Below are 24,564 nucleotides of genomic sequence, written 5' to 3'. Positions count from 1 at the left end.
ACATATGGAGAAGTATAGATGTGATAAAAGAAATGTCATGAGGAGAGACAGGCTGCCTTTGAAAACGTGTTTGTGCACAAAACATGTCAGGAAGCCTGCCTCATTGACACAGTATGCTTGGTACACTTTTTATGGACACCAGACTACCAGATTGTTACTATTTGGACATCATTTACCCATTTTACTAGTGTGATTCCCCTGGTGGCTAATCCATCCTCGGTGCCGAATACTACCTGATGGTGTGCTGTCTGCCCCCCCCCCCAATGCCCACCAGATGAGCTGATGTTTTAAGTAACCTGATGCCGATGACCAGGAGTTGGCCCTTAATACTCAAATGCGCATTCATTTGCGCTCTCTGGTGAGTGCAATCTACAGCCATTTATTTTATCTTTCACCATCACGGATCTACACTAATTAGAGACTAATCTAAACGCCAATTGGGGACGTTTTTATCACATCTATACTTCTCCATATGTCTTAGTGCTTATACTTGCACTGCACCATGCGCCATAGTGCGTGTATTGATTTCTGGCACTTTAAACCGGTGCGGATATTATATCTTGTCATTTTATATTAATATCTATTTATGTCACTATAATAGATAAAGTCATTGAACTTGGTCACTTTTATATTTTTAAACTTTTGAGGATATTAGAGCTTGTCATTTTATATTATTATCTATTTATGTGACTATAATAGATAAGGTAATTGAACTTGGTCACTTTCATATTTTTTTATTTCGTTATATTGGTATCATATAATTTTATAATTTACGATTTTATGTGTTTTATCATACTTTTAGCGCTGCATGAGTTTTATTTTATTATAACACTATGAATGAGATAATCGTCTGTATAAAACGGTCATAACACGTGCCTGTTATACAGAGGGTTAAACAAACCGTAGCGTTCTCTTTAGAGGCAGGGATTCGTAAATTGCAATACAGAGCTATAGAAATAGTTCAACACTTTCAGAAAGAAAGATTTATTACTAAAAGGTCAAACGGGTGCAATAAAAATATTTACAGAAAAAGGATGTAACTAAGATATATATATAAATATACAAAGAAACATAGCACAGCAAAGAGATATCAGAGAGAGGTGAAAGGGTTAAAGTACTTGCCAAAGTCCTGGGTTAGCAGATCCAAGTTTCAGAGCAGAAGGGTGCTTTGATCTCCCTATGTTATGATGGTCAATAGGAGAATTCTTCAATTTAACTAATCTTAGGCCTGACAGCCGGTTTTGTAGTCCCCAGCAGGGGGTGTCTCTGATGCCAAGGACCAATCTCCGCTTAGGGCATCGAGAGATGGGTGGATGCCTCAACTAGAGCAAAAATCTCCCATAACTCATATTTGGCCTATAACTTTTCATCTGCACAAGTGACATCCCTCCCGCAGGCAGATTATTATGCAGACAAGTCTGAGGATTGATTAGATATGATTTATGAAAGTGTATACTGAACGTTTCGCGAGATCTATTTTTCTGCTTTCCTATTGTATCTGAGACAAGGCGAGTGACCCATCAAACTGTTCGCCTGCTCATCGTCCATCTGATGATATGTCCTTTTTTATGTAAGTCTTTCATATTCCAAGATATGAGACATAGGGGAAAAATGGTTTTAACCGAGGTTATCCGATTCTGTCACCTATGCTGAGTTAGGTTTTATGTGGTTGGAATCTCTCTCAACTATGGAGAAAGCTTGCCTTATCTCTATCTGTGAAATGGTACAGCTTTCCGAGACACCTAGGCACCTAGCTCAGAGATGCCTTGGCCTGCCAGTGACCCACAACCAACACACACACACACGCCAAATGCCTCCTCTCAGAGAGGGAGGGAGTGAGGGGAGAAAATGGATACTCTTAACAAAATGGAGTCTGCGTCCTTCACTGTGTGTTGCGCATGTTTGCGACATGGGGGGCACTGAGAGATACTGTTGGAGGTTAGAGGCACTAACCTAAAGGTTCTTCAGCAAGCCGAGAGCCACTAAGGCTGGCCATACACTATACAATTTTCTGTTCAGTTTCTGCCCATTTTCCTTTAGATTTACCTTCAACTATGTAGTGCAAGGGACTCTTTAATTGGATACAATTGAAAGTGTTGTTTAGGTTTGACTTCATATTATATGGTTTTTGGTAAATCTAAAGCAATTTTCTAAAGAAACTTGTATAATGTATGGCCAGCCTAAGGGAGGTTGGAAGGCACTGTAAAAGATGGGAGTCACTGGGAGGGTAAGTTATCTGCAGATAGGTGAAGGCCTGGAGGAAGGGGGTTGAGAATCACTGGGCTCCATTCACCAAGCAGTGTCTTACCTCATCCGAGTATGCGGTAAGACATCCCAAAGCATTTTTCAAAATGTTTTTTTCAGTTCACTATAAAACACTACTTAAATACCGCACTCCCTATTTTACAGTTGTGACCAAAATTATTCAACCCCCACTGAAATTGAGTGTTTTGGCCAGTTTGACATTGCTTTTGATCATTCAGTCATCTTGCTTACATTTACATTAAAGAGGCACTTGTAGGTCAGACAAATATAACATAACAGTTATAATGAAATAACCACAAATGTCTTTTCTGTGCTCACAGCATTATCAGTTTTATTCAACCCCCAAGTGACATTCAATCTTAGTACTTAGTACAGCATCCTTTTACAGTTATAACAGCTTTTAAACGTGAAGCATAGCTTGACACAAGTGTCTTGCAGCGATCTACGGGTATCTTCGCCCATTCTTCATGGGCAAAGGCCTCCAGTTCAGTCACATTCTTAGGCTTGCGCACTGCAACTGCTTTCTTTAAGTCCCACCAGAGGTTCTCAATCGGATTTAAGTCTGGTGACTGCGATGGCCACTCCAAAATGTTCCAGCCTTTCCTCTGCAACCATGCTCTAGTGGACTTGGAGGTATGCTTGGGATCATTGTCCTGTTGAAAGGTCCAACGTCTCCCAAGCCTCAGGTGTGTGACGGACTGCATCACGTTTCCATCCAATATCTCCTGGTACTGAAGAGAATTCATGGTACCTTGCACACGCTGAAGCTTCCCTGTACCTGCAGAAGCAAAACAGCCCCAAAGCATGATTGACCCTCCACCATGCTTCACAGTAGGCAAGGTGTTCTTTTCATCATAGGCCTTGTTCTTCCTCCTCCAAACATAGCGTTGATCCATGGGCCCAAACAGTTCTAATTTTGTTTCATCAGTCCACAGAACACTATCCCACAACTTTTGTGGTTTGTCCACATGGCTTTTGGCATACTGCAGTCGACTCTTCTTATTCTTTGGAGACAGCAAGGGGGTACGCCTGGGAGTTCTGGCACGGAGGCCTTCATTACGCAGTGTGCGTCTTATTGTCTGGGCTGAAACTTCTGTACCCACATCTGACAAATCTTTTCTCAGTTCCTCAGCAGTCACACGGGGACTTCTCTCCACTCTACGCTTCAGGTAGCGCACAGCAGTCGAAGTCAGCATCTTCTTTCTGCCACGACCAGGTAGCGTTTCAACAGTGCCCTTTGCCTTGAATTTGCGAATGATGCTTCCTAAGGTGTCTCTTGGTATGTTTAACATCTTTGCAATCTTCTTATAGCCATTGCCCTTCCTGTGAAGAGAAATCACCTCTTCTCTTGTCTTCCTGGACCATTCTCTTGCCTTCACCATGTTTGTAACCACACCAGTAAATGTCTAGAAGGAGCTGAGTATCACAGTCATTTTAAAGCTGCCTAATTGGTGCTTATTATGCTTGATTGCTGCTCGGTGACATCCACAGGTGTTTTCAATACCTGATGGAAAGCACCTGTATGAACCTCTGTTCTTCAGAGTGGTAGTCTTTAAGGGGTTGAATAATTGTGGCAATGAAGAAACCACATAAGAACCATTTACTACTGTATTACATAAACAATTGATGTCATTTTAGTTGCATTTGGGTAGTTACAACGTCCTTGTAGGATTTGATTCTGAATACAATTCCAAATGTACACTATAGTCCCTAAACCCCTTTACAGCATTGGGGGTTGAATAATTTTGGTCACAACTGTATGAAGCAATGCGGTATTTTAGCAGTGAAAGCCTGCTTTAATTTAACACCAGCAGTAGCCAGCATCCTTAACAAACAGTGTAAATAGCTGGTTGTTAACCAGTTCCCACCTGGCATATGATGTCCTCCAGGATCGCCGCCCTGAGTGCACCTGCAGGGCCGCACTGCGGCGCAATCTGTCACTGGCTGTGTTCATAGGACTCAGAACATAAGGTGTCTATAGTTGTTTATATGGTCATTTTTTTTAGAACTATCAATATGCAATCATACTGTTTCTGCAAACCCATTAACAAAAAAAAATTGCAGTTATGTGTAGGGTGTGTATGTGCACTGTATATTTTTGAAACTTTTTTTATGTAGAGAACTAAATGTTCACCTGTTCTCCACCCATAATATGGCTACTGAATCATGAAACTGATAATGTCAGGAGCCAGGGAGATCTTGATATATTCTAATCTCTATGCTGCACCTTCTAATCCTTAGGACTGACTTCTCCACTGTCAAATGGTGGTGGATGATGGCAGAGGATCTGAGCAACTGAGCTTAAATCTGAATAACAAAGGGCATTTCTGTTGGTAGACTTGCCCTTTAACCCATAATTATCATTATCCCAATCACTATGGGAGAGAGTTGCCCATTAACTCATCACACATTTAGCATGATCCTTATCACTGTAAAAGTTAGAGACTTATACCGGGTACGCACATTCTGAATGAGAGACAACTTTTGGCCTGTGTACAGTTCCCTGTCCAACAAAAGCCAATTTCACGATCAGCTTCTGTCGAACGGGCATGCTGGAAAACCAGCATCTGGCCAGTGCTCTCAACCAATGGCTGCAAGCGCTAGCCTGCGTGTTCTGCGGTCCCCCTGTCAGAACTGTCAGAACTCAATAGCACAGCGTGGGAGATTGCTGTACTAACATTGCTTGTGTTAGTAGAGCAATCTATCTTTTTTTTTTTGCTCAGTCTACTGTGTTGAACGAAATAAAACCTATAGCGTATACCAGGCATTAGGCTAAGTTTACACTTGCAGCAGACCTTGCTGACCCTTTGAAAACCAATCTGCAGTGAATCACTTCTCAGAGATGTTTGACAGTTTTAACCCCATAAAGCCCATACCATCTTGACGGTTGTTGTAGGGTGGTGTGGTTTGGCTTCATATAGGTATCATACAATGGTCATGTTTTACATGGACCTTATGGTTCTAACCTTCATAGAAAAGGAATGATCTGCTATCACTTGTATTTTGTTTTTATTATATTTTTTTTTATTATTATTTTATTATGAATGAAGTGTGCTTATGCAGAATATTTCGCTTTTTTTTCTTTTCCAGAAAATGGCAGACGAATTTAACGTAAGTCCTAATTCTTTACTTCTACTTGCTGCTTCTAGCTATTAAAATTCTGATTCTGTTTTACTGAAATCCTGTTTTTGTGATATTCTGTTTCTGTGACAGCTTTTGCAAAAATAGAATAGTTTCCAAACAGAATCAATTTATATTAAGGTAAACCTGCTACACTAGAGATAAATGAAGTAAATGGGGGTGGGTGGGATGGAGTGGTGCCCATTTGCTGCTGTAGGCTGAAGAACAGGCATCCATTAACATATTATAGTAAATGTATTGGGATCTGTTTCAATTCCATAATGTATGACAGTTTAAATAATAAAGTGCATTTGGCCCCTCTCTTGAATCTGAACACACCTCCAGACCACCAATGGCTTGAAGTCAAAGTTTAGTTCAATGTTTTTTTTTAAATCAGCACAAGGGACAGTGCTTACATTTGGTGAAAAGTGTCCTAAGCAGTCATCAAAAATGCTGACAATGCCTGCCCTTCCTCCATTCATAGAGGCTGTACTATATCTTTGATCAATGCAAATCACTCTATGAATGGAGGAGGCTGATCTTTCAATCATCTGCATGTCCTCTAGTCATAGATCCTGTTTCATTCATGGAAGCTCTAGTACAGCTTATATGAATGAAGGAGCTTGGCAAAAAAGGCCGGCAAAGTCCACACTCTTGATGAGTGCCTATGATAGATCCAGCAGCCGTAACCCCCACAAGGATGAATGTGGCAAATGGAGGACATAAGATTTCAACTAACACAGTAACCACCAGAGCAAGGGAAACTTCTCATTGAACAGAAGTACCTTCCCTTTAATTGCCATCTTCCATTGGCCTTTTCTCTCCCAGTCTGAGTGTTGACCCAGAGGGGGACAACAGTAGGCTGACACAAACACAAATTAAAATGTATGTCAAGGCAAAAAAAATATAAAAATAAAAAAATAAACCCACAAAAACAAACATGGAGTTCAATGTGCATTTCCACATGTTTCACCCTCTTAAAGATCCCACATTAGGTACAGGCAATTTTTGAAACATTTTGTGCTACTTATTTTAAAATATATAAAGAAAAAATCTGCTTATCTGATGCAATCTTAAGCAGAGTGGCCTGTACCCTGGGCTCACAAATTAGGATGCACATTATATCTAAGAACAACCTGCTCTAATGTTTTGTATTTTATAGGCAGTTCAATATCAGTGCTGTGCCTTCAGTTTTTTCCATTCTTTTTTTTTTTTGCAACAGCTGGATGATGCCTTATCAGGACAAACCAGTGCCAGCGGGCAGCAAACCCAATCACAAGGTCAGAATTGGAATAATCCATGGGGAGGTCCTGGACAGCCATACCCAGGAGGATACCCAGCACCAGGGCCAGGCCAGCAGTACCCAGGTTTCCCTCCAGGTGGTCAGCAGTTCCCTCAAGGTGGGCAGCAGTTCCCTCAAGGTGGACAACAGTACCCAGGATTCCCTCAAGGTGGACAGCAGTACCCAGGATTCCCTCAAGGTGGACAGCAGTATCCAGGGGGATTTCCACCTGCAGGCCCAGGGGGATTTCCTGGATATCCAGGTTTCCCAGCACCAGGGCAGCAATACCCAGGTGCTCCAGTGCCAGGGCAGCCTGACCCAAAAGCAGCCGATCAGTCAAGTCCAACACCACCAGCTCCTTTTCCATCAGCTCCTGCTGGCCCACTGGTAAGTGTGCAATGAATTAATCTCTGAAAAAAAGATCTGAATTACTTTAACTAAGATTTCCTTTTTTCTACTGTGTGATACAATAGCATGTCTAAACCAATTATAATGTGTTTCAGAAATTACCACATACGTTGCCCCTGTCATCAGGAATTATGCCTGGCTTGGTGCTGAATATTCAAGGCGTGGTGAACCCTAATGCTAAAAGGTAATAACAGTTGGAGATGATCTTGGTAGAACCTACGGGTCCAATGTATAATAGATGTATCTGGAAAAACTCCATGCTACGTGTTAATTTTACATTTTATATATACATTGTAGCACAGCCCCAAAGGAACTGCTAGTGAACTGATACTTTTCCCCTAAGATTAGTACACACAGCCAGGTGCACAGCATTTCCTTCCACTTCCTCTGGTTTGAAGTGGATAGTCTAAGGTTGTCTTTTTGATGCTCTACTGTAAAGCAGAACTTGGATCAGGTGACGGGAACATGGGATACACGAAAACCGCTGAACTGAATTTTTTGAGGACTCTAATCCTTCACACTGAGCTGCACAAAAAAACCCATATGCACAAAAAAACCCAAAGGGAGAGGTTTTTAGTAGAATGGACGAGGTTCGATACCACCAATTAAGACACTTTTTTGAGAGCCTCCCAAAACCGGTGAGAACAAAAAAGGATTGGAATCTATTTGAAAGTCTGTTAGACACACGGGGAGATGGGAGACATGAGGTTGCTAAAATATATAGAATCTTAACGGCACTAGACACTGACACAAAATTAATTTATATAGAGAAATGGGGAAAAGATATGGGGAGGGAGATCAGTGAGGAGCAACAGAGGAATATGCTTAGATTAATTCACGAAAATATTAGTATGAGAGAAGTGGAACTAAATTATAAGTGTTTAGTTAGATGGCACATTGCACCGAGTGTGGAGCACAAGATGAGTAGGGAGAACTCCCCATTATGTTGGAGAGGCTGTGGTGAAGTAGGTACACTATATCACATATGGTGGGAATGTTCAAAGATACAGGTGTTTTGGGGGAAAATCGTCCATTTAATGAGAAAAATTACTAAGATCGATGTTGGATTGGACCCAGAGTTATGCCTCCTTCATATATCTGAGCTCACAGTAAGATCATATAAGGACTCAGGGATTTGGCACTTTCTGAATGCAGCTAAAAGCTTGATTCCTAAGTTCTGGAAAAAAAGGGAGGTCCCGATGGAAGAAGATTGGTTGATCAGAATGAATCAGTTATGTGAGATGGAAAGACTTTATTATACACACATAGATGGGATGGAGATATATCATAAAAAGTGGGGAAAATGGGAAGTATTTAGACAAGAACTCTTGATGAACAATGATTTTTAGAAATGAGACTTAGAAAAAAAAAAAAAAAAAAAAAGGGATTGTGCTATATGTACAGTTGTGACCAAAATTATTCAACCCCCACTGAAATTGAGTGTTTTGGCCAGTTTGACATTGCTTTTGATCATTCAGTCATCTTGCTTACATTTACATTAAAGAGGCACTTGTAGGTCAGACAAATATAACATAACAGTTATAATGAAATAACCACAAATGTCTTTTCTGTGCTCACAGCATTATCAGTTTTATTCAACCCCCAAGTGACATTCAATCTTAGTACTTAGTACAGCATCCTTTTACAGTTATAACAGCTTTTAAACGTGAAGCATAGCTTGACACAAGTGTCTTGCAGCGATCTACGGGTATCTTCGCCCATTCTTCATGGGCAAAGGCCTCCAGTTCAGTCACATTCTTAGGCTTGCGCACTGCAACTGCTTTCTTTAAGTCCCACCAGAGGTTCTCAATCGGATTTAAGTCTGGTGACTGCGATGGCCACTCCAAAATGTTCCAGCCTTTCCTCTGCAACCATGCTCTAGTGGACTTGGAGGTATGCTTGGGATCATTGTCCTGTTGAAAGGTCCAACGTCTCCCAAGCCTCAGGTGTGTGACGGACTGCATCACGTTTCCATCCAATATCTCCTGGTACTGAAGAGAATTCATGGTACCTTGCACACGCTGAAGCTTCCCTGTACCTGCAGAAGCAAAACAGCCCCAAAGCATGATTGACCCTCCACCATGCTTCACAGTAGGCAAGGTGTTCTTTTCATCATAGGCCTTGTTCTTCCTCCTCCAAACATAGCGTTGATCCATGGGCCCAAACAGTTCTAATTTTGTTTCATCAGTCCACAGAACACTATCCCACAACTTTTGTGGTTTGTCCACATGGCTTTTGGCATACTGCAGTCGACTCTTCTTATTCTTTGGAGACAGCAAGGGGGTACGCCTGGGAGTTCTGGCACGGAGGCCTTCATTACGCAGTGTGCGTCTTATTGTCTGGGCTGAAACTTCTGTACCCACATCTGACAAATCTTTTCTCAGTTCCTCAGCAGTCACACGGGGACTTCTCTCCACTCTACGCTTCAGGTAGCGCACAGCAGTCGAAGTCAGCATCTTCTTTCTGCCACGACCAGGTAGCGTTTCAACAGTGCCCTTTGCCTTGAATTTGCGAATGATGCTTCCTAAGGTGTCTCTTGGTATGTTTAACATCTTTGCAATCTTCTTATAGCCATTGCCCTTCCTGTGAAGAGAAATCACCTCTTCTCTTGTCTTCCTGGACCATTCTCTTGCCTTCACCATGTTTGTAACCACACCAGTAAATGTCTAGAAGGAGCTGAGTATCACAGTCATTTTAAAGCTGCCTAATTGGTGCTTATTATGCTTGATTGCTGCTCGGTGACATCCACAGGTGTTTTCAATACCTGATGGAAAGCACCTGTATGAACCTCTGTTCTTCAGAGTGGTAGTCTTTAAGGGGTTGAATAATTGTGGCAATGAAGAAACCACATAAGAACCATTTACTACTGTATTACATAAACAATTGATGTCATTTTAGTTGCATTTGGGTAGTTACAACGTCCTTGTAGGATTTGATTCTGAATACAATTCCAAATGTACACTATAGTCCCTAAACCCCTTTACAGCATTGGGGGTTGAATAATTTTGGTCACAACTGTATATCTATTTTTTTTTTCTCTCTCTTTTGGATTTGAAAAGAAACGGCAGAGTGGGATGGAGGGGGGAGGGGGGACACTGGGATAGGTGTGGGCGGGGAGGGGCCTTGGGAGGGATTTGGGTTGTGGGAATTAAATAAATTAAGAGGAACATAATGATTATCTTATGAAGAAATGCTTGTTAATTATATCTGATTGAAACCTAATAAATATTTATAAATAAAAAAAAAAAAAAAACCCATATGACCTTCTATTGCTAATAGGTGATTATGACTTCTTCCAAAGAACTAAGAGCTACACACAGTCACTAAGGCCCTTCACCTAGGTCATTTACTCACAATGCAGAATTATTGCCTGCCTTCTTCCAATATCCACTGGGTACTCTTCAGTGAGGGAGTCACCGACTTATACTAAAATAGGCCAGCTGGACACTCTTACCCCAACTTCCTCCTGGTACTCTCCAGACTCAAAGTGACTTCGGGACCTAAATTTACAAATAGGCCCCCAGCTCAAGCTCCAGCTGGGACCTTAATGACTCCGGAATGGCACCTTCAGCAATCCTGCCCTGGGGCAGGGTCCTTGCACAGGTGTCTCCTCTGACAGGACTGGACCCATGCAACAACCTCTGCCTCAGGCCTCAGACTATTTATGGGCTCTACAGTTGCCTACTGGGCACATCTCCCCAACGATTGGCTGAATACTCATAAATATTCAGGTTGCCTCCTCTGTTCTTCCCTCCGCTATAATCCTAGATTCTTCTAGACAGAATACAGGGGGAAGTAATCAGAGCGGTCGCCTGAGACACTGAGCAGGCCTGAGCAATGAATCCCTGCTCCACTGATTACAGAGAAGCCAAACTAAATTTACCTAACAATATGCACTAACTAGGAGGGCTCTACACCAGTATAATGCAGAGCACAGTGTGGAGCCTCCAATGTCCTGCATGATGCTGCAGCAAACACTATCGGATAGGAGATGAATGTTGCTACATCAGATAATGCGATAGGTTTCCTACTTCTCTTGACACTTTTTTCTAGGGTCATTAGAATTCATAGGACATGGTTTACTTCAGAGTTCTGAAACAAGAGAAGCAAAAAGCACATAGCAGAGCTTTATAAATGTGCTACGCATATTGCGGTCCGTATTTTATGGCCCATTCATAAAATGTAGGCGATGTTGCTTACTGCAACAGAAAGAGCTCCCTGACTGGAGGACAGCTGTTGAGAGGTCACCTGGTTGGGCTTCTCCTCCCATTTTTTTTTAGTCTTGCTATGCAGTACTTTATTGAGTTCCACCCACTTCAGCCAGTGGAGTGGCTGAAGTGTAAAACCGCAGAATGAAATGAAAACGAGAAGCGCACAAACCTTGCGCATTACCTCAGTAACCAAAATGTATTAATTGTAAAAAATATACTCACAAACAGAGCTCTGATGAAGAAGGGACACCCTTCGAAACGTGTCAGATGTACCGAATACCTATCCCCTTGATGGGATTTGCGCTATCTTCATGTCCCTTTGAGGACTTACATGCCTGATTTAATTCGCTGTTTGTGAGTATATTTTTTACAATTAATAAATTTTGGTTACTGAGGTAATGCGCTAGGTTGGTGCGCTTCTTGTTTTCATTTCATTCTGCAGTATTGGTCGGGCTTCCCCAGCCTTGATTTGGAGCCGCACAACCCTTTATGCATTGGTGGAAGATTTTTCCAGATCTGGTTCCATCCATTCGCCACCTGTCTGGGTCCTAGAGCGCAGGAGAATTCGTCTTTGATTTACTGATGTGTAAAACCCACCGCTATGCAATATAAATGTGCAGTGATACCGCTGCTTCATAAACGTACTCGATAAAATAGTTCAAGGAGCAAAGAGCTAATAACACATAGTTACTATTCATCTTGTATCTGATTGTAATAGTGTAAATTCTGATTGGCCAGTGTGGGTTCTTAGTTCCTTGTGCAGCCTACTGAAAAAGGCCATTTTCAGGCATCATGGTATCATTATTGTCAGGGCTCCCAGGTATGACCAGAGGTGTGTGACTGAAGCAGGGAAACGCAGACTTCAGATATGTGATTAACAATGTAATTTATTAACACTAACAATACAAACATAAACGCAGTGCAATACTAAACATAATACAGTGCAAACAAACCCAACCAACCACCCACAGATAACAGTACATACAAGCAAGCGTCGTCAGGCAGGCCGAGTCAATATCAATTGGGCAGGTAGGTACAGGGGGAGCAAGCGGAGAATGGTCAGGGTCACAAGCCAGGGATCAGAACAGGTAGCAAGCAGCGTAGTACAGAGGGTCAGGCAGAGGGATGGTCAGGGTCACAAGCCAGGGATCAGAACAGGTAGCAAGCAGCGTAGTACAGAGGGTAAGGCAGAGGGATGGTCAGGGTCACAAGCCAGGGATCAGAACAGGTAGCAAAGGAACAGAAACAGGATGCAGGACAGATACAGGGCCCAGGACAAACACAACACCAAGGCAGAGTCTGCAAGTCTGGCCATCCCTTAAATACACCAGTATCATCAGTTCCAGGTGTTAGCTGGCTGAAAGGTTGAGTCTCTGATTGCTGGGAGCACCCGCTGGCCAGCCCTGGTACTGCAGATCAAAAGGCAGGTGAGTCCCACCATTGCTGGCCAGTCCATTCCTGACAATTATGCTGCAAGCAGTTTGGATAGTCGCATTTTAATGTGCTTGTTCCATGTTTCCCTGATTGAATTTCATGTATGTGTTTGTAGGTTCTCCCGCCCTGCATTAGCATATTGTTCTCTGCTAAGACCAAATCAACACGAGGTGTGGTGACTGATAGATTTTGTAGTGAATGAGAGTAACATTAAGGTATATCCACCACTGCACAGCAATATTAAACAGCACATCCAGCATGTGAAATGAATGAATATGTATGAAATTCTGTACAAAATATACTCAGAATCAAGAATTAAAAAAAACACTATCACACACTTGATATGATTATTTACATCAACGCAGAATGCCAACCAATAATAACATGATAAAAATGAATAGCCAATTAAAAGCTAAAATAAACTCAGCTTTTTACTGCAATATTCACCTTCAATTCAGAGATTTCTTCTGAAGTACTTTTTTCTGCCACTAGATGACCTCAGTCAGGCAGACATTATTAAATCCTTTTCCTCTGAGCCCAGGTCCTTATACGAATGCACAGTGAAAGAAGATGCAGCACAGTGATGAGCTCATCTTTCTGTCACTCTTCTCCCTCCTCCTATTAGCATGTTTCTTGTCGCCACATGAACTGATTGGCTCCTTGTGCTGTGTCATCCTCTCACAATCCAGTCCTGCTGTACAGGGACTGTAAGAGGTTGATACCAGATAAAATTAAAATACTTACACAACTTGCATTTTAAAAAAATTATTTAACTGCCTCCCGCCTGCCATATAAGGAAATGACGGGAGCACGGTGGTTCTCTCGTTCTGGGAGGACGTCATATGACGTCCTCCCACTCTAACCGCATGTGTGCGCCCCCAGGGGTGTGCAGCGCGGCAAAGGGTGTTGCGCTGTGTCCCTGGGACACAGCAGATCACCGATCAACAGAAAGAGCCGATGACTTCGGCTCTGTCATGTGATCAGCTGTGTCCAATCACAGCTGATCGCATGTAAATTAGAAAATGCCGGTTATCGGCATTTCTCTCCTCATGAGCCGTCACGCTGACAGCTCAGCAGGAGAGTAGAGCCAGTAATCGGCATTCCTCAGAGGGGAGATGTACACTGATCATCAGTGCCCTGATGATCAGTGTATCCCCATCAGTGCCGCCTATCAGTACCCATCAGTGCCACCTAACAGTGCCATATATGAGTAATGCCTTTCAGTGCCCATCAGTGATGTCTGTGAATGCCCACCAGTGATACCTGTCAATACCCATCAGTGCCACCTAGAAGGCTCTATATGTCTCAAAAAAATTATTAAAAATTTCATTTGGGTACAGTGTTGCATGACCGCGCAATTGTCATTCGAAGTGCGACAGTGCTGAAAGCTGAAAATTGGCCTGAGCAGGTAGAGGGTGAAAGTGTCCAGTAGGCAAGTGGTTAAAGATGCATTCATTATTAAAGAGCTGTAACAATGTGTGTCTTTTATATCTGCAGAGTTCAGAAATGATCCTTTTTTTGTCAGTGAGAGGAAATCTCTGGAAAATGTTGGGAAATACCAACACTGGAACAAGTCATGTCACTAGGACAAGTGTCCCCACTCAATATTTCTCTTATTTTCCTGTTTTAATGACAACTATAATCTTTGAAATTTTCCATCACGTTGCTTTCCAATTCGAATGGTTACAAGACATCATCCTGACGGAGTTCTAACCCTTCACCACTTTATCCAGAATCAAAAACAGTCTTTGATGTTAGATACATTTTGTGAAGTGTTTTTGTGATGTCAATGAAGCCTGCTGCATGAAGTATTACTAAAGGCAAAGCTTTTTTTTTTTAGTTTTGGATAGTGGAAAGGGATTAGAACACCTGTCAGCTTTTATTGCTGTCTGTGCCCCAGCTAGGGAGAATCAACCTCTCTATTTGTCCTGTTAACTGTTATTGAAAGTGAAAGAAAAGGAACATTTTGGGATGTCCCCAGAAAAGCAATAGAGGGTAAATTTGCCATTGGGCACACTGGTTCTGGTGACCTGGGGGGGGACCCCACGGGATTACCTTAATGTGGTTCTAAAGGCAGAAGTTTTTTTACCTGTATGCATTCCATGCATGAAAGTACAAAATTTTCTGTGTGCTGCTCCCACCACAGCCCTCCCTAATACTCACCTGAGCCCCATCTCGATCCATCACTGTGCATGAGAGCCTCAGCTGTCTTGGGACCCCCTCTCTTCATTGGTAATCACATCCACTAAGCCGATGGGGAGAGGGTGGGAGGCAGGGCTGAGCTTCGGCTCTGTGTCTTATGGATGCATAGAGCTGAGCTCGGGAGCAAGCATGCACCAGTGCCCCTATAGCAAGCAGCTTGCTATTGGGGGCACTAGTCAAGGGGGAGGAGCCAGGAGTGCCAGCGGAGGACCCGAGAGGAAGAGGATCTGGGCTGCTCTGTGCAAAACCATTGCACAGGGCAGGTAAGCATTACAATTTTTTTTTAAAAAGCTGAACCTTTAACCGCTTCCCATCCGGGCCATGTATATAAATGGCCGAATGGGAGCAGTGCAGGAGCGGGTTGCTGCTCACAAACGGCGCCCGCCATTTTAGCCTGTGTGCATTTCCTGGGAACACCGATCACTGTACAGGACCTCTGTGTGAGGTGCCAATCAGTGATCACATGAATAGTAGTAGGCAAGATGTCACTTCTGACATCATTGCTTACTACTAGTGAAATCTATGAATGATCACAGAGATCACATGGTACAAGGCTATTCACAACAGCCTTGTACCATGTGACAAGCTGTAACCAATTACAGCTCTCACAGTATTTCTCAATGGCTGCAAGAATGCAGCCAGAGAGAAAGAGAAATGATTGCTTTTACAGCCTTTATGGGTGTAAAAGCAATCAGTGTAATAAAAAAAAAAAAATCTTCATCATCCCCAAGTAGTACAGTGTCACTACGGTGACACTGTACTGCTAGGGTGACAATATGTTAAAAAAAAACATAAATAATAATATAAAAATGTAAAAAAAATGTTTGAAAAATTATAATTTTTGGTTATAAACTAATTTGGGTTATTTTTTTTTTTAACTAAAAAGATAACTGAATACATTTTGGCCAAGATTTATGAAGAAAGATTATTTATTTTATAAGAAAAACACTTTTTTTCCAAAATGTTTGGACATTTTCATTTATATAGCAAAAAAAATATAAAAATCCCAGTGGTGAATAAATACCACCAAAATAAAGTTTTATCTGTCTCAAAAAAATTCATATGGGTACAGTGTTGCCTGACCGCGTAATTGTCATTCAAAGTGTGACAGCACTGAAAGCTGAAAATTGGTCTGGACAGGAAGGGGTAAAAGTGTCTGGACTTGAAGTGGTTAACACCACTTTAATTTTCAGGATTTCTTACTTTATACTTATTACTTTCTGCTTTGCTATGGGATAGGAAGTGATGGTCAATCTCCCCAATGGGACACATATGGCAGAAAAAAAACTAACAGGGGTTATAACCCTCCCTTATTCTATCCAAAGTAAAAAAGTCTACTTTAACTATAATCTGGATTGCTCATACCAATTACCCCTCAGTGTTCCCCCAGTTTTATCAGTCCTGTAAACACTTCATTCAACAGTACTAAGGATGAGACCCTTAAATCCCCCCAAAAATTGTCTTTTTAACATAGATTTGTGGACAGATCAGTGTGGTTCTGATTGGTCAGTGCCTTCACAGAGCATTGCTCAGATCCATCCCAGAAATGCACAGGGATGAGGGAGAAAAGCAGGGATTTCAAATCCTTGGACCACTGGGCTGCTTACATGGGCACTGGCAGCTCAGCATACACAGAGGTGAGTACGCTTGGGGGTGGGGAGGGTGTACGCTTGGGGGTGGGGAGGGTGTATGATGTTAGCTCACCTTTTCATTTTTTCTAAACGTTGAACTAACACTTTAAGGAATGTGAAGTATTTTTCCATTTAGTGTGTTTCATCCCTGCAGGCATTTCTGCTGCTCTAATGTAAATGAAGCTTTGTTGCCAGCAAGAGATTGCAATGAATAACCGCCTTGTACCAGCTACCATATATACTGTATACTGTATGTGGAGGAGGGTGGAGAGAGGCGCTGAGCTCGCTGAGAAAAAATTCTTCAGCAAATAAATATTCAGAAAAGTATATAGACATTTTTTTCACAGCACAAAACAATTTGTCTAAAAAAAAAATAAATCAGAGTAATTTAAAACCAGATTGTGATGTGTGTATTGAAAAAAAGATTTTAATGATCATCTGTATCTTTCAGGTGGGCTATTGATATTAAAAACGGCGATAATATTGTTTTACATTTCAACGCACGTTTCGATGAGAACCCCCCTGCAGTGGTGCGTAATTCGTACATCCAAAATCGGTGGGGATCTGAAGAACGGGGAATACCCAAGTTTCCATTTCAGAAGGAACGTCCATTTACGGTAAAAAAAAAAAAAAGAAAAGAAGAAAAAAAGGAAAATAAAACTTTAAAAGTGAATTTCTAGATTGCATAGAATGTACAGAACCTTTTCAGCTGAAGTTCTCTGATTAGATTACCCTTGCTGGATCCTGACATCCTAAATTGAAGAATGTATGTCCTGCTATTCATCTGCATGGTTCTGCAACTGACCACAATTAGTTGTCGTAAAACAGTACTAAAGTCTAACGCTTTTTCTCTTTCCTTGTAGCAAGACTCCAATTAAATGTGTTATTTTCCCATGCAGTGGGGTTGTGCCCGCACTGCATGGGTTAACTGCTTGTTTTGTAGGGGCTCAGGGAAAAGCTATTCTTGCCCCGTTCTCTGGAAAACCATGCTCGCCCACCTCCAGTGGTGGACTGTTCCTGGCCTCCTCATGTCTGGAGCCGATTTATGGGTATGACAACATCCAGAACAGCCCATTCACAAGTCCGCTAGTGGGGGGCAGGGGGTTGTGCGGCAGGAGTAGCGGGAACCAGTCTTGCACTCAGAGAAGCAGCGGATTAGGTAAGTATATCTCAGCTTTTCAATACCCTAGACAAAAAAAAAAAAAAGAGCATTTAACCCATGTAGTGCAGGCACAGCCCCACTGAATGGGAAAACTATATTTTACCCGGATTTCTTCTTTAATGTAAAACTATAGGCAAATTTGTTTCATTTTTGATAGAATAAGGGAGGGTTCTAACCTCTGTCAGTATTTGTTTTGCCATCTGTGTCCTATTGGGCATAAACAGGAAGTGAGAAGATATCCCTGAAAAGGGAATTCCTTGGTGCCCGCCAGGTCACCAGAACCAGTGTCCTCTTTGGAAGATTTCCCCTCTATTTCTTTTAAGGGGACAACCCAAAATTTGGGATTTTTTTCACTTTTAATTTTAGCAGCAAACTGGACAAATAGAGAGAATGAATCTACCCAAGACAGCAATAGAAACCTGACAGGTGTTCTGATCTCTCTCCACTCTATCCAAAACTAAAAAAAAAAAGAAAGTCCTGCCTTTAGTTATACTTTAATGCATTCCCCACATCAAGGTTTAAAAAAAAAAAACCACGTTACCTGTCCTGGTACGTGTTGTGATGCGCTGCAGTGCATTTGCTAAAGTCATAGTGGGCAGAGGTGTGGAAATGGGACTCTGATTCTGTCATGAGATAAGTATGGGGCTGCTATTACAAACCTCTTTCTATTTATTTGTATAGATGTTTCAGGTCAGCAACTCAGGCAGCACTGAAATCAAAGCATCAGAATGGCAGCCTGACAAACTAGAATTTAAATAAATTTATAAAAAAAAAAAGGTCAGCAGTGGCAGCCTCCATTAATGAGTGTCTCTTTACGCTAGGTTCTCAATCTTGTGCTGCAGTAATGAGTGTGTTGTGCATTTTGGTGTGTAGTGGTGCAATTCATTCTTAACACACTTTACCAATGAACCTGTGCTGCGGCACACCATAATGAGCAGTGACACACTACCATACATCATGGTATGCTGCATTACGAATTAAAGAAAAAAAGTATTACTTGTTTTGGTGCATTGGGCATCACACTCATGGACATGTAAAGCACAATCACAACAGTGGGCCCATTTCATCAACCCTCCCCGCTTTTTTTTCCCCAAAGATCAGAAACATTTTCCATTGGTAACTGTTTCTGACTGAGGCTGAATCTTGTTAAGGAAAAGGAAGCAATTTTTTGTGTTACCACACTAAAGTATGTTTCTCCCTTTCTCCATTTTGACTTCTGATTCCAATATTTTCCAGATGCAAATCATTGTTGAACAAGACCATTATCGCATTGTCGTCAACAATGAAACCTGCTGCCATTATAAGCACCGAAGCCGTGATTTTCAACAGACTAAAGCTGTGGTCTTTGGCGGTGATTTCACCTTGAATGGGGCTACTGTAGGAATGATGTAATCTCCCAGACTGCAGTCACTGAATCATGAAAAATGTGGCTTTGCTTAACTGATATTTTATATGAAGAATATTTGTGTATATTGGAAAACTACATTAATGGAAACCAATAAAAAAATAGCCTATAGATGTGTCAGAATTTATTCTTCTTGATATTGGATATGTCCCCTCTGCATTTGGGTGAGGAGTAGTATCACAATTCCTGTGCAGAAATACTCAACCAGCAAATGACAGCCTACTCATAGGAATAGGATAAGTAACAAAGTGAAAATGCTGGTTAAAATAAATACATTCTGAACATGCCCCCAGGAGGGAAATGCCATAATGTGCTAGTATGCACCACATTATGACAGACTTTCACACAGGCAGACCAACTGAGTTGTTTTTTTTTCTTAGGTGAACCTTCCACAGAGTGGTGAGTGCAAACAGACATGGTCCTGTTTACACCCACCAACATTCAATCAGATCAGCTAAAAACAGACAGAAGAAAGTCGAGTGGATCATACTGGATGGCAGTTGGATATAAATGGACTGCCTGTTCTTTTACACTCAACAGCAGGTTGTGTCTGCTCTGCATAAGCGAAGCAAAGACCAGCCTTCCATCTGCTCAGTGGGGATCAGTGGATAGATCCCTCCACTGAGCTAGTACAGCCCGCCCCATGGTACAGGAACCTTATAGTACCTGTCAAACAGGACTAAGTTTCAGCTGTCATGCAGGTGACACTGAGGTTGATTTACTAAAGGCAAATAGGCTGTGCACTGAAAGTTCAGTTGCTCTAGATCTGAGGGGAACATGCAAGGAAAATAACAAAAACAGCATTTTTGTTTGAACATGATTGAATGAAAGAAATCAGCAGATCTTCGCCTCATTTCAGAGCTTCCCCTCGGATCTAAAGGAACTGTACTTGCAGTGCACAGCCTATTTACCTTTAGTAAATCAACCCCACTGAGTCTACTGATGCCACAATCTTGAATGTGATACCAAAGAGCAGTTTGAGTTTCTGCAGGGCTACAGAAGCAGGCATAAAATACTTTAAAGAGTTCCTGTAAGAATATATGTGCAGTTAAAGTAAAATTGTCGCTCAGATTGCATAACCACAACACAAGTTCACTTTAAGATCCTTACAGGCTGTACATGCTACATCCAAAAGGATGCACATATTCCCAATAACCACTCTGCTGTCTCTTGCAGCTCACATAAATGAAAGAACAAGCTGCTCATGTGTGAGTAGGTAACAAAGCAGTGTGCTAATTTGTGAGTTTATGGGGCCCGCACAAATGCTGGATAGGTCCTGCAGAGGCCGACAAATGCGTAATTAAGCTTTTATTTCCTAAACTGAGAACTGCATGTTAACCCTTCACTACCAAAATGTCAAAACAAGCCTTACCACCAAAACCCAAATTTTGCAACTTTGGCATGTGTTGTGCACATCATTGCAACCACTTAGTGTATCCAGGTGGATGGTACCATACTTTCAGGACAGAGTAGGCTGTCATTTGCTGGTTGAGTATCTCCTGATTTTTATTTTCAAAGGGAAAACTGGCCCAAGATGTAACACACACACACACACACGTGTGTTCTCTTTTGAGTGGAACCTGTCCTGTTAAACTGCTGTATGGTCTTTGCCACCGTGCTGCAGCTCAGTTTCAGGGTCTTGGCAATCATCTTATAGCCTAGGCCTTCTTTATGTAGAGCAACAACATTTTTTTTTTTTCAGATCCTCAGATAGTCCTTTGCCATGAGGTGCCATGTTGAACTTCCAGTGACCAGTAAGAGTGAGAGCAATAACACCAGATTTAACACACCTGAGACTTTGTAACACTAATGAGTATCATGACACCAGGGAGGGAAAATGGCTAAATTGGGCCCAATTTGGACATAGTCACTTAGGGGTGTACTCACTTTTGGTGCCAGCGGTTTAGACATTAATGGCTGTGTGTTGAGTTATTTTGAGGGGACAGCAAATTTACACTGTTGTACAAGCTGTACACTCACTACTTTACATTGTAGCAAAGTGTCATTTCTTCAGTGTTGTCACATGAAGATATAATAAAATATTTACAAAAATATGAGGGGTGTACTCACTTCAGAGACAGATAGATGTATCTACATATATAAGGTTTTCAGGGATACAGGTCCTTTCGCCACAGAACGATGGAGGGGATAGATTGTATTTGATCTGCTTAAAGTGGATGTTATTGGGGGGTAATCACAGATAAACATTATTAAAAACAGGACGGGGGCATGTCTTGGACAGGGAAGAAAAACCTTAAAAAAAAAAAAAAAAAAAAAACCCACAAACAACAACTTTGACAAGCAGTTTACTGAATTCTTAGCTTATTCATAATACAAATTACATATGCATTAAACACCTTTAACAACTGCATGAGACTTATGAAGCAAAATTCGGAAAAAATAAAAAAAATTTACATTCTGGGTTTTGCAGATTTTCCTGAAACCAAAACCACTGTAGCTGCACTGCCAAAAACATTAAATCTTAAAAATATAATAAAACACGTAACATAGCAATGTGATAAAAAATAACTCTAAAATGTTATCTTTGAAACCTAAAAATAGTGTAATGGAAATATTACAATGGAAATCTTCTGGTCTGTACAGGCAGATATAGGTTCCCAGTTCGCCATAGAATATTAACATTGCATCGGTGAAAAGACCATTAAGTCAGATACCGCAGTGATTGATTCTGACTTCAAGGGGGTATGTGTTACCTGCAAATAGAAATACGAGTTACCAGTTGGCACAAGCATACATCAGGTATGGCCTAATGAAACAAACATGCAACTCAGCAATACGATTCTGGATCAGCAGAGAGCAACTTATTTTCAGAGACTGGTGAATACAGCCACATCTCACTACAGATTTTTCTTTTTTTATCTCTGCATGTGCTAAAAGAAAAGAATCATATTACTTCTATCACCATGAGAGCTCCATCATGAGTTAAAGCAAGTATTGAATGTAATGGCCTAGTACTGCATGCAGGCTGTAGCATCTTTACAGCACCAAGTCCTGCTGCCTTGACTCCTCTCAATGAGATCCTGACCAACAAAAGCAACAGGGGAGCACAAATGTAGCAAGGGAATGAAATTTAAAAAAAAAAAAAAAAAAAAAAAAAGCATCCATTGCTCACATTTATGCATAGTTGTAATTGAGTTAATACACAAAAGGTCAGCAACTATAGTCAGACTGATATGGCAACATTAGTAACCATAGATAACTGCACTGGCACACAAGCATTGACAGAGTTCCAATGTAATACCCTATACAGCTGTATTCTGAGCTAGTATTTGTAGCTGTGACTTCCATTTTCTGTTTAAAGAACTTTAACCTCTACAAACCTCTTAATTTTTGTATGGCCAGAGTACTACAATACTATAACGAATTAAAGGCAAACAGAGGCAGAACTGCACTTTTATGTAGTATGTGTAAGCAGTTGATGTACCATTGCCTAGATGTAGCTTCTGCTTGCACAAAAAAAAACAAAAAAAAAAAAAACAGCACACTATAGTCTGACACTGGTCCTACATTTCACATGAACAAACTGTCTGGACCTTAAAGAGGCATTCTGTATTACACTAGAAGCCACTGAAGATTTTTTGCAGCTTCTATCTTAGAGCATAAACCATGTTTTCTGATCGCCTTTGTAAATACAAACTTTGATTTAGCTGAAATGTATCAAAATGGAGAAAAGTCTGTTCAGATATACTGTAAAAAGATGCATTTTACTTTATTAATTACCGAGGAGTCTTTTGTGTCCATTTTTAAAGGAGCCACTTGGTCTTACATGAAATATGCTATTCACATTTAGTAGTGCAACTACTATTACATCTTCAACATACTCTCGTGTAGAGATAAAACCCACACAGATATTTTAATAGAAACTTTAATAAATATTTAATAGTAAAATGTAAAATGTCATATTAAACATTGTAAACACATCAATAGACAGGATTCCATTCTCTGGTAAGGGGGGTGGACACAGAATGTAGTGGGAAGATTTTTAATTTTCTCAAGTAGACAAAATATTGGAGGGAAAGGATTTACTTCTCTACCATATTTGAAGTACAGCTTTCAAGGAAGTCTAGTGGATCGTTAGAAATCTTGATGTCTATAAAAAGGAGATAAACAAAAAAAAAAAAAAACACATTGTTAAAATGCAAGATAAAAAATCCACACCACAAACATGCCACTGGACTCCTGATGGGCAAACCTAAATTTAAAGTGTCCCTTTCCCTTTCAGGGCAAATAAAGGTCACTTGCGTATATGTAGACCCCAATTCTACACGAATATGAATTAAAAAAAAGAGAAAATAGGATTTTGGGATATTTTGTGAATTCATCATTTGCAGGATCAAAATTAGGAAACATTATAACCCAACTTGTAACTGTTGCAGGATGACAGCACCAAGTTACTGCCCTGCAATCAGCAGTAGTGATGTCAGCCTCCTTTGTGCACTCCTTTGGTTGGTTGCTGGGCTGCCCATCAGGTCTAGCAGATAGGCAGCCCAACTCAAAGGTTAACACAGGTTTGTCAACGCTGCTGCCAATTGCAAGGTGGATTTCCAGGTAAGGAACTTAAAATAAAAAAAGACCCACATATGGTAAAAATCATGCACAAGAATTCATAACGCACATGAAAAGGTAGAAGCCCTGCCCCCTTTACACTGAACAACATAATACAGGTCAAATTAGAAATACAGTGAAAGGTAATCAGGTATACCTTCGTCGGGTAAGATTTCAATTGTGTGATCTTCAGGGGAGGGAATTTTAGATTCCTGAACCTTCTCTGGACTGCACATGAAGACGTCATCCACAACTGTAGATGTAACTTCAAATATACTGTCCTCCCCAAGGCTGGAAACCAGAGGAACTGAACTGGGAAATTCCATAAATCCTGGAGAATCAGCTACACTTTCTGTAACTTCTGTAGTATGAACCAGATATTTAGTCAGGTCAGCTACTTGTGAAACCTAAGAGAGGAGATCCAACGAACCAACAATGTAGTTATACCACATTAATCACATGTCCAACACATAAAAAAAAAAAAAAAAAAAAAAAGGAGGACTCACAGTTTCTGACTCTGTGTTCTCAGAAATGGTAACCACAGAATCTTCTTGATGGTGCTGAAAACTGAAGAGAAGAGGTTATCAAAAGAAAACTCTTGGACTGTTCTATTAAAATGAGTGTTAACCACACAATGCCCATGTATGACCCAGTTTCACAGAGCCGCCTAGCTGCTACAGTTACTGATCAGGAAACTAGGAGACAATTTGCATGCCTTCAGATCTACACAAGTTCACTAGGTAGGGTATGACTAGCATGGGTCTGTGCAAAAGTGCGGCAAGATACTGTAATCAATATAAACATTCGATGAGCAGATTTTCATCAACCTCAAGATGCCCATCCCATTCACAAGCTGCCCACACAAAATGGCACAATCC

At 41.1% G+C, this 24,564-nt stretch overlaps 2 protein-coding genes across 3 annotated transcripts in view; one reads left to right on the top strand and one right to left on the bottom strand.

Moving 5' to 3' along the window:
* LGALS3 (galectin 3) overlaps positions 1–19,231 on the top strand; it is a 39,308-nt gene extending 20,077 nt beyond the window's left edge. The window contains exons 2-6 of the mRNA XM_089676530.1: positions 5,356–5,376; positions 6,608–7,054; positions 7,171–7,259; positions 17,005–17,170; positions 18,952–19,231. Coding sequence (XP_089532656.1) covers positions 5,359–5,376; positions 6,608–7,054; positions 7,171–7,259; positions 17,005–17,170; positions 18,952–19,107 — 876 coding nt within the window. The 5' untranslated portion in view covers positions 5,356–5,358 and the 3' untranslated portion in view covers positions 19,108–19,231. The remainder of the gene's footprint in view (positions 1–5,355; positions 5,377–6,607; positions 7,055–7,170; positions 7,260–17,004; positions 17,171–18,951) is intronic.
* A 2,179-nt stretch (positions 19,232–21,410) lies between these two features.
* The window catches only part of LOC149462681 (uncharacterized), a 42,934-nt gene continuing 39,780 nt past the window's right edge, over positions 21,411–24,564 (bottom strand). Inside the window, exons 14-17 of one of the 2 annotated variants that reach the window (XM_089676529.1) lie at positions 24,193–24,253; positions 23,844–24,093; positions 23,168–23,231; positions 21,411–21,834 (exon numbers count right to left, since the gene is read on the bottom strand). In XM_089676529.1, the coding sequence (XP_089532655.1) occupies positions 21,831–21,834; positions 23,168–23,231; positions 23,844–24,093; positions 24,193–24,253 (379 nt within the window). In that variant the 3' untranslated portion in view covers positions 21,411–21,830. The remainder of the gene's footprint in view (positions 21,835–23,167; positions 23,232–23,843; positions 24,094–24,192; positions 24,254–24,564) is intronic. The other variant, XM_089676528.1, reaches the window with a different exon arrangement.

Source organism: Staurois parvus, unplaced genomic scaffold (assembly GCF_062004578.1).
Source record: "Staurois parvus isolate SC_StPar_1 unplaced genomic scaffold, SC_StPar_1.0 ptg000171l, whole genome shotgun sequence".
NCBI classification, from domain to species: Eukaryota; Metazoa; Chordata; class Amphibia; order Anura; family Ranidae; genus Staurois; species Staurois parvus.
Note: the sequence above shows the minus strand (reverse complement) of the source record. Positions and strands in the feature narration are given on the sequence as shown.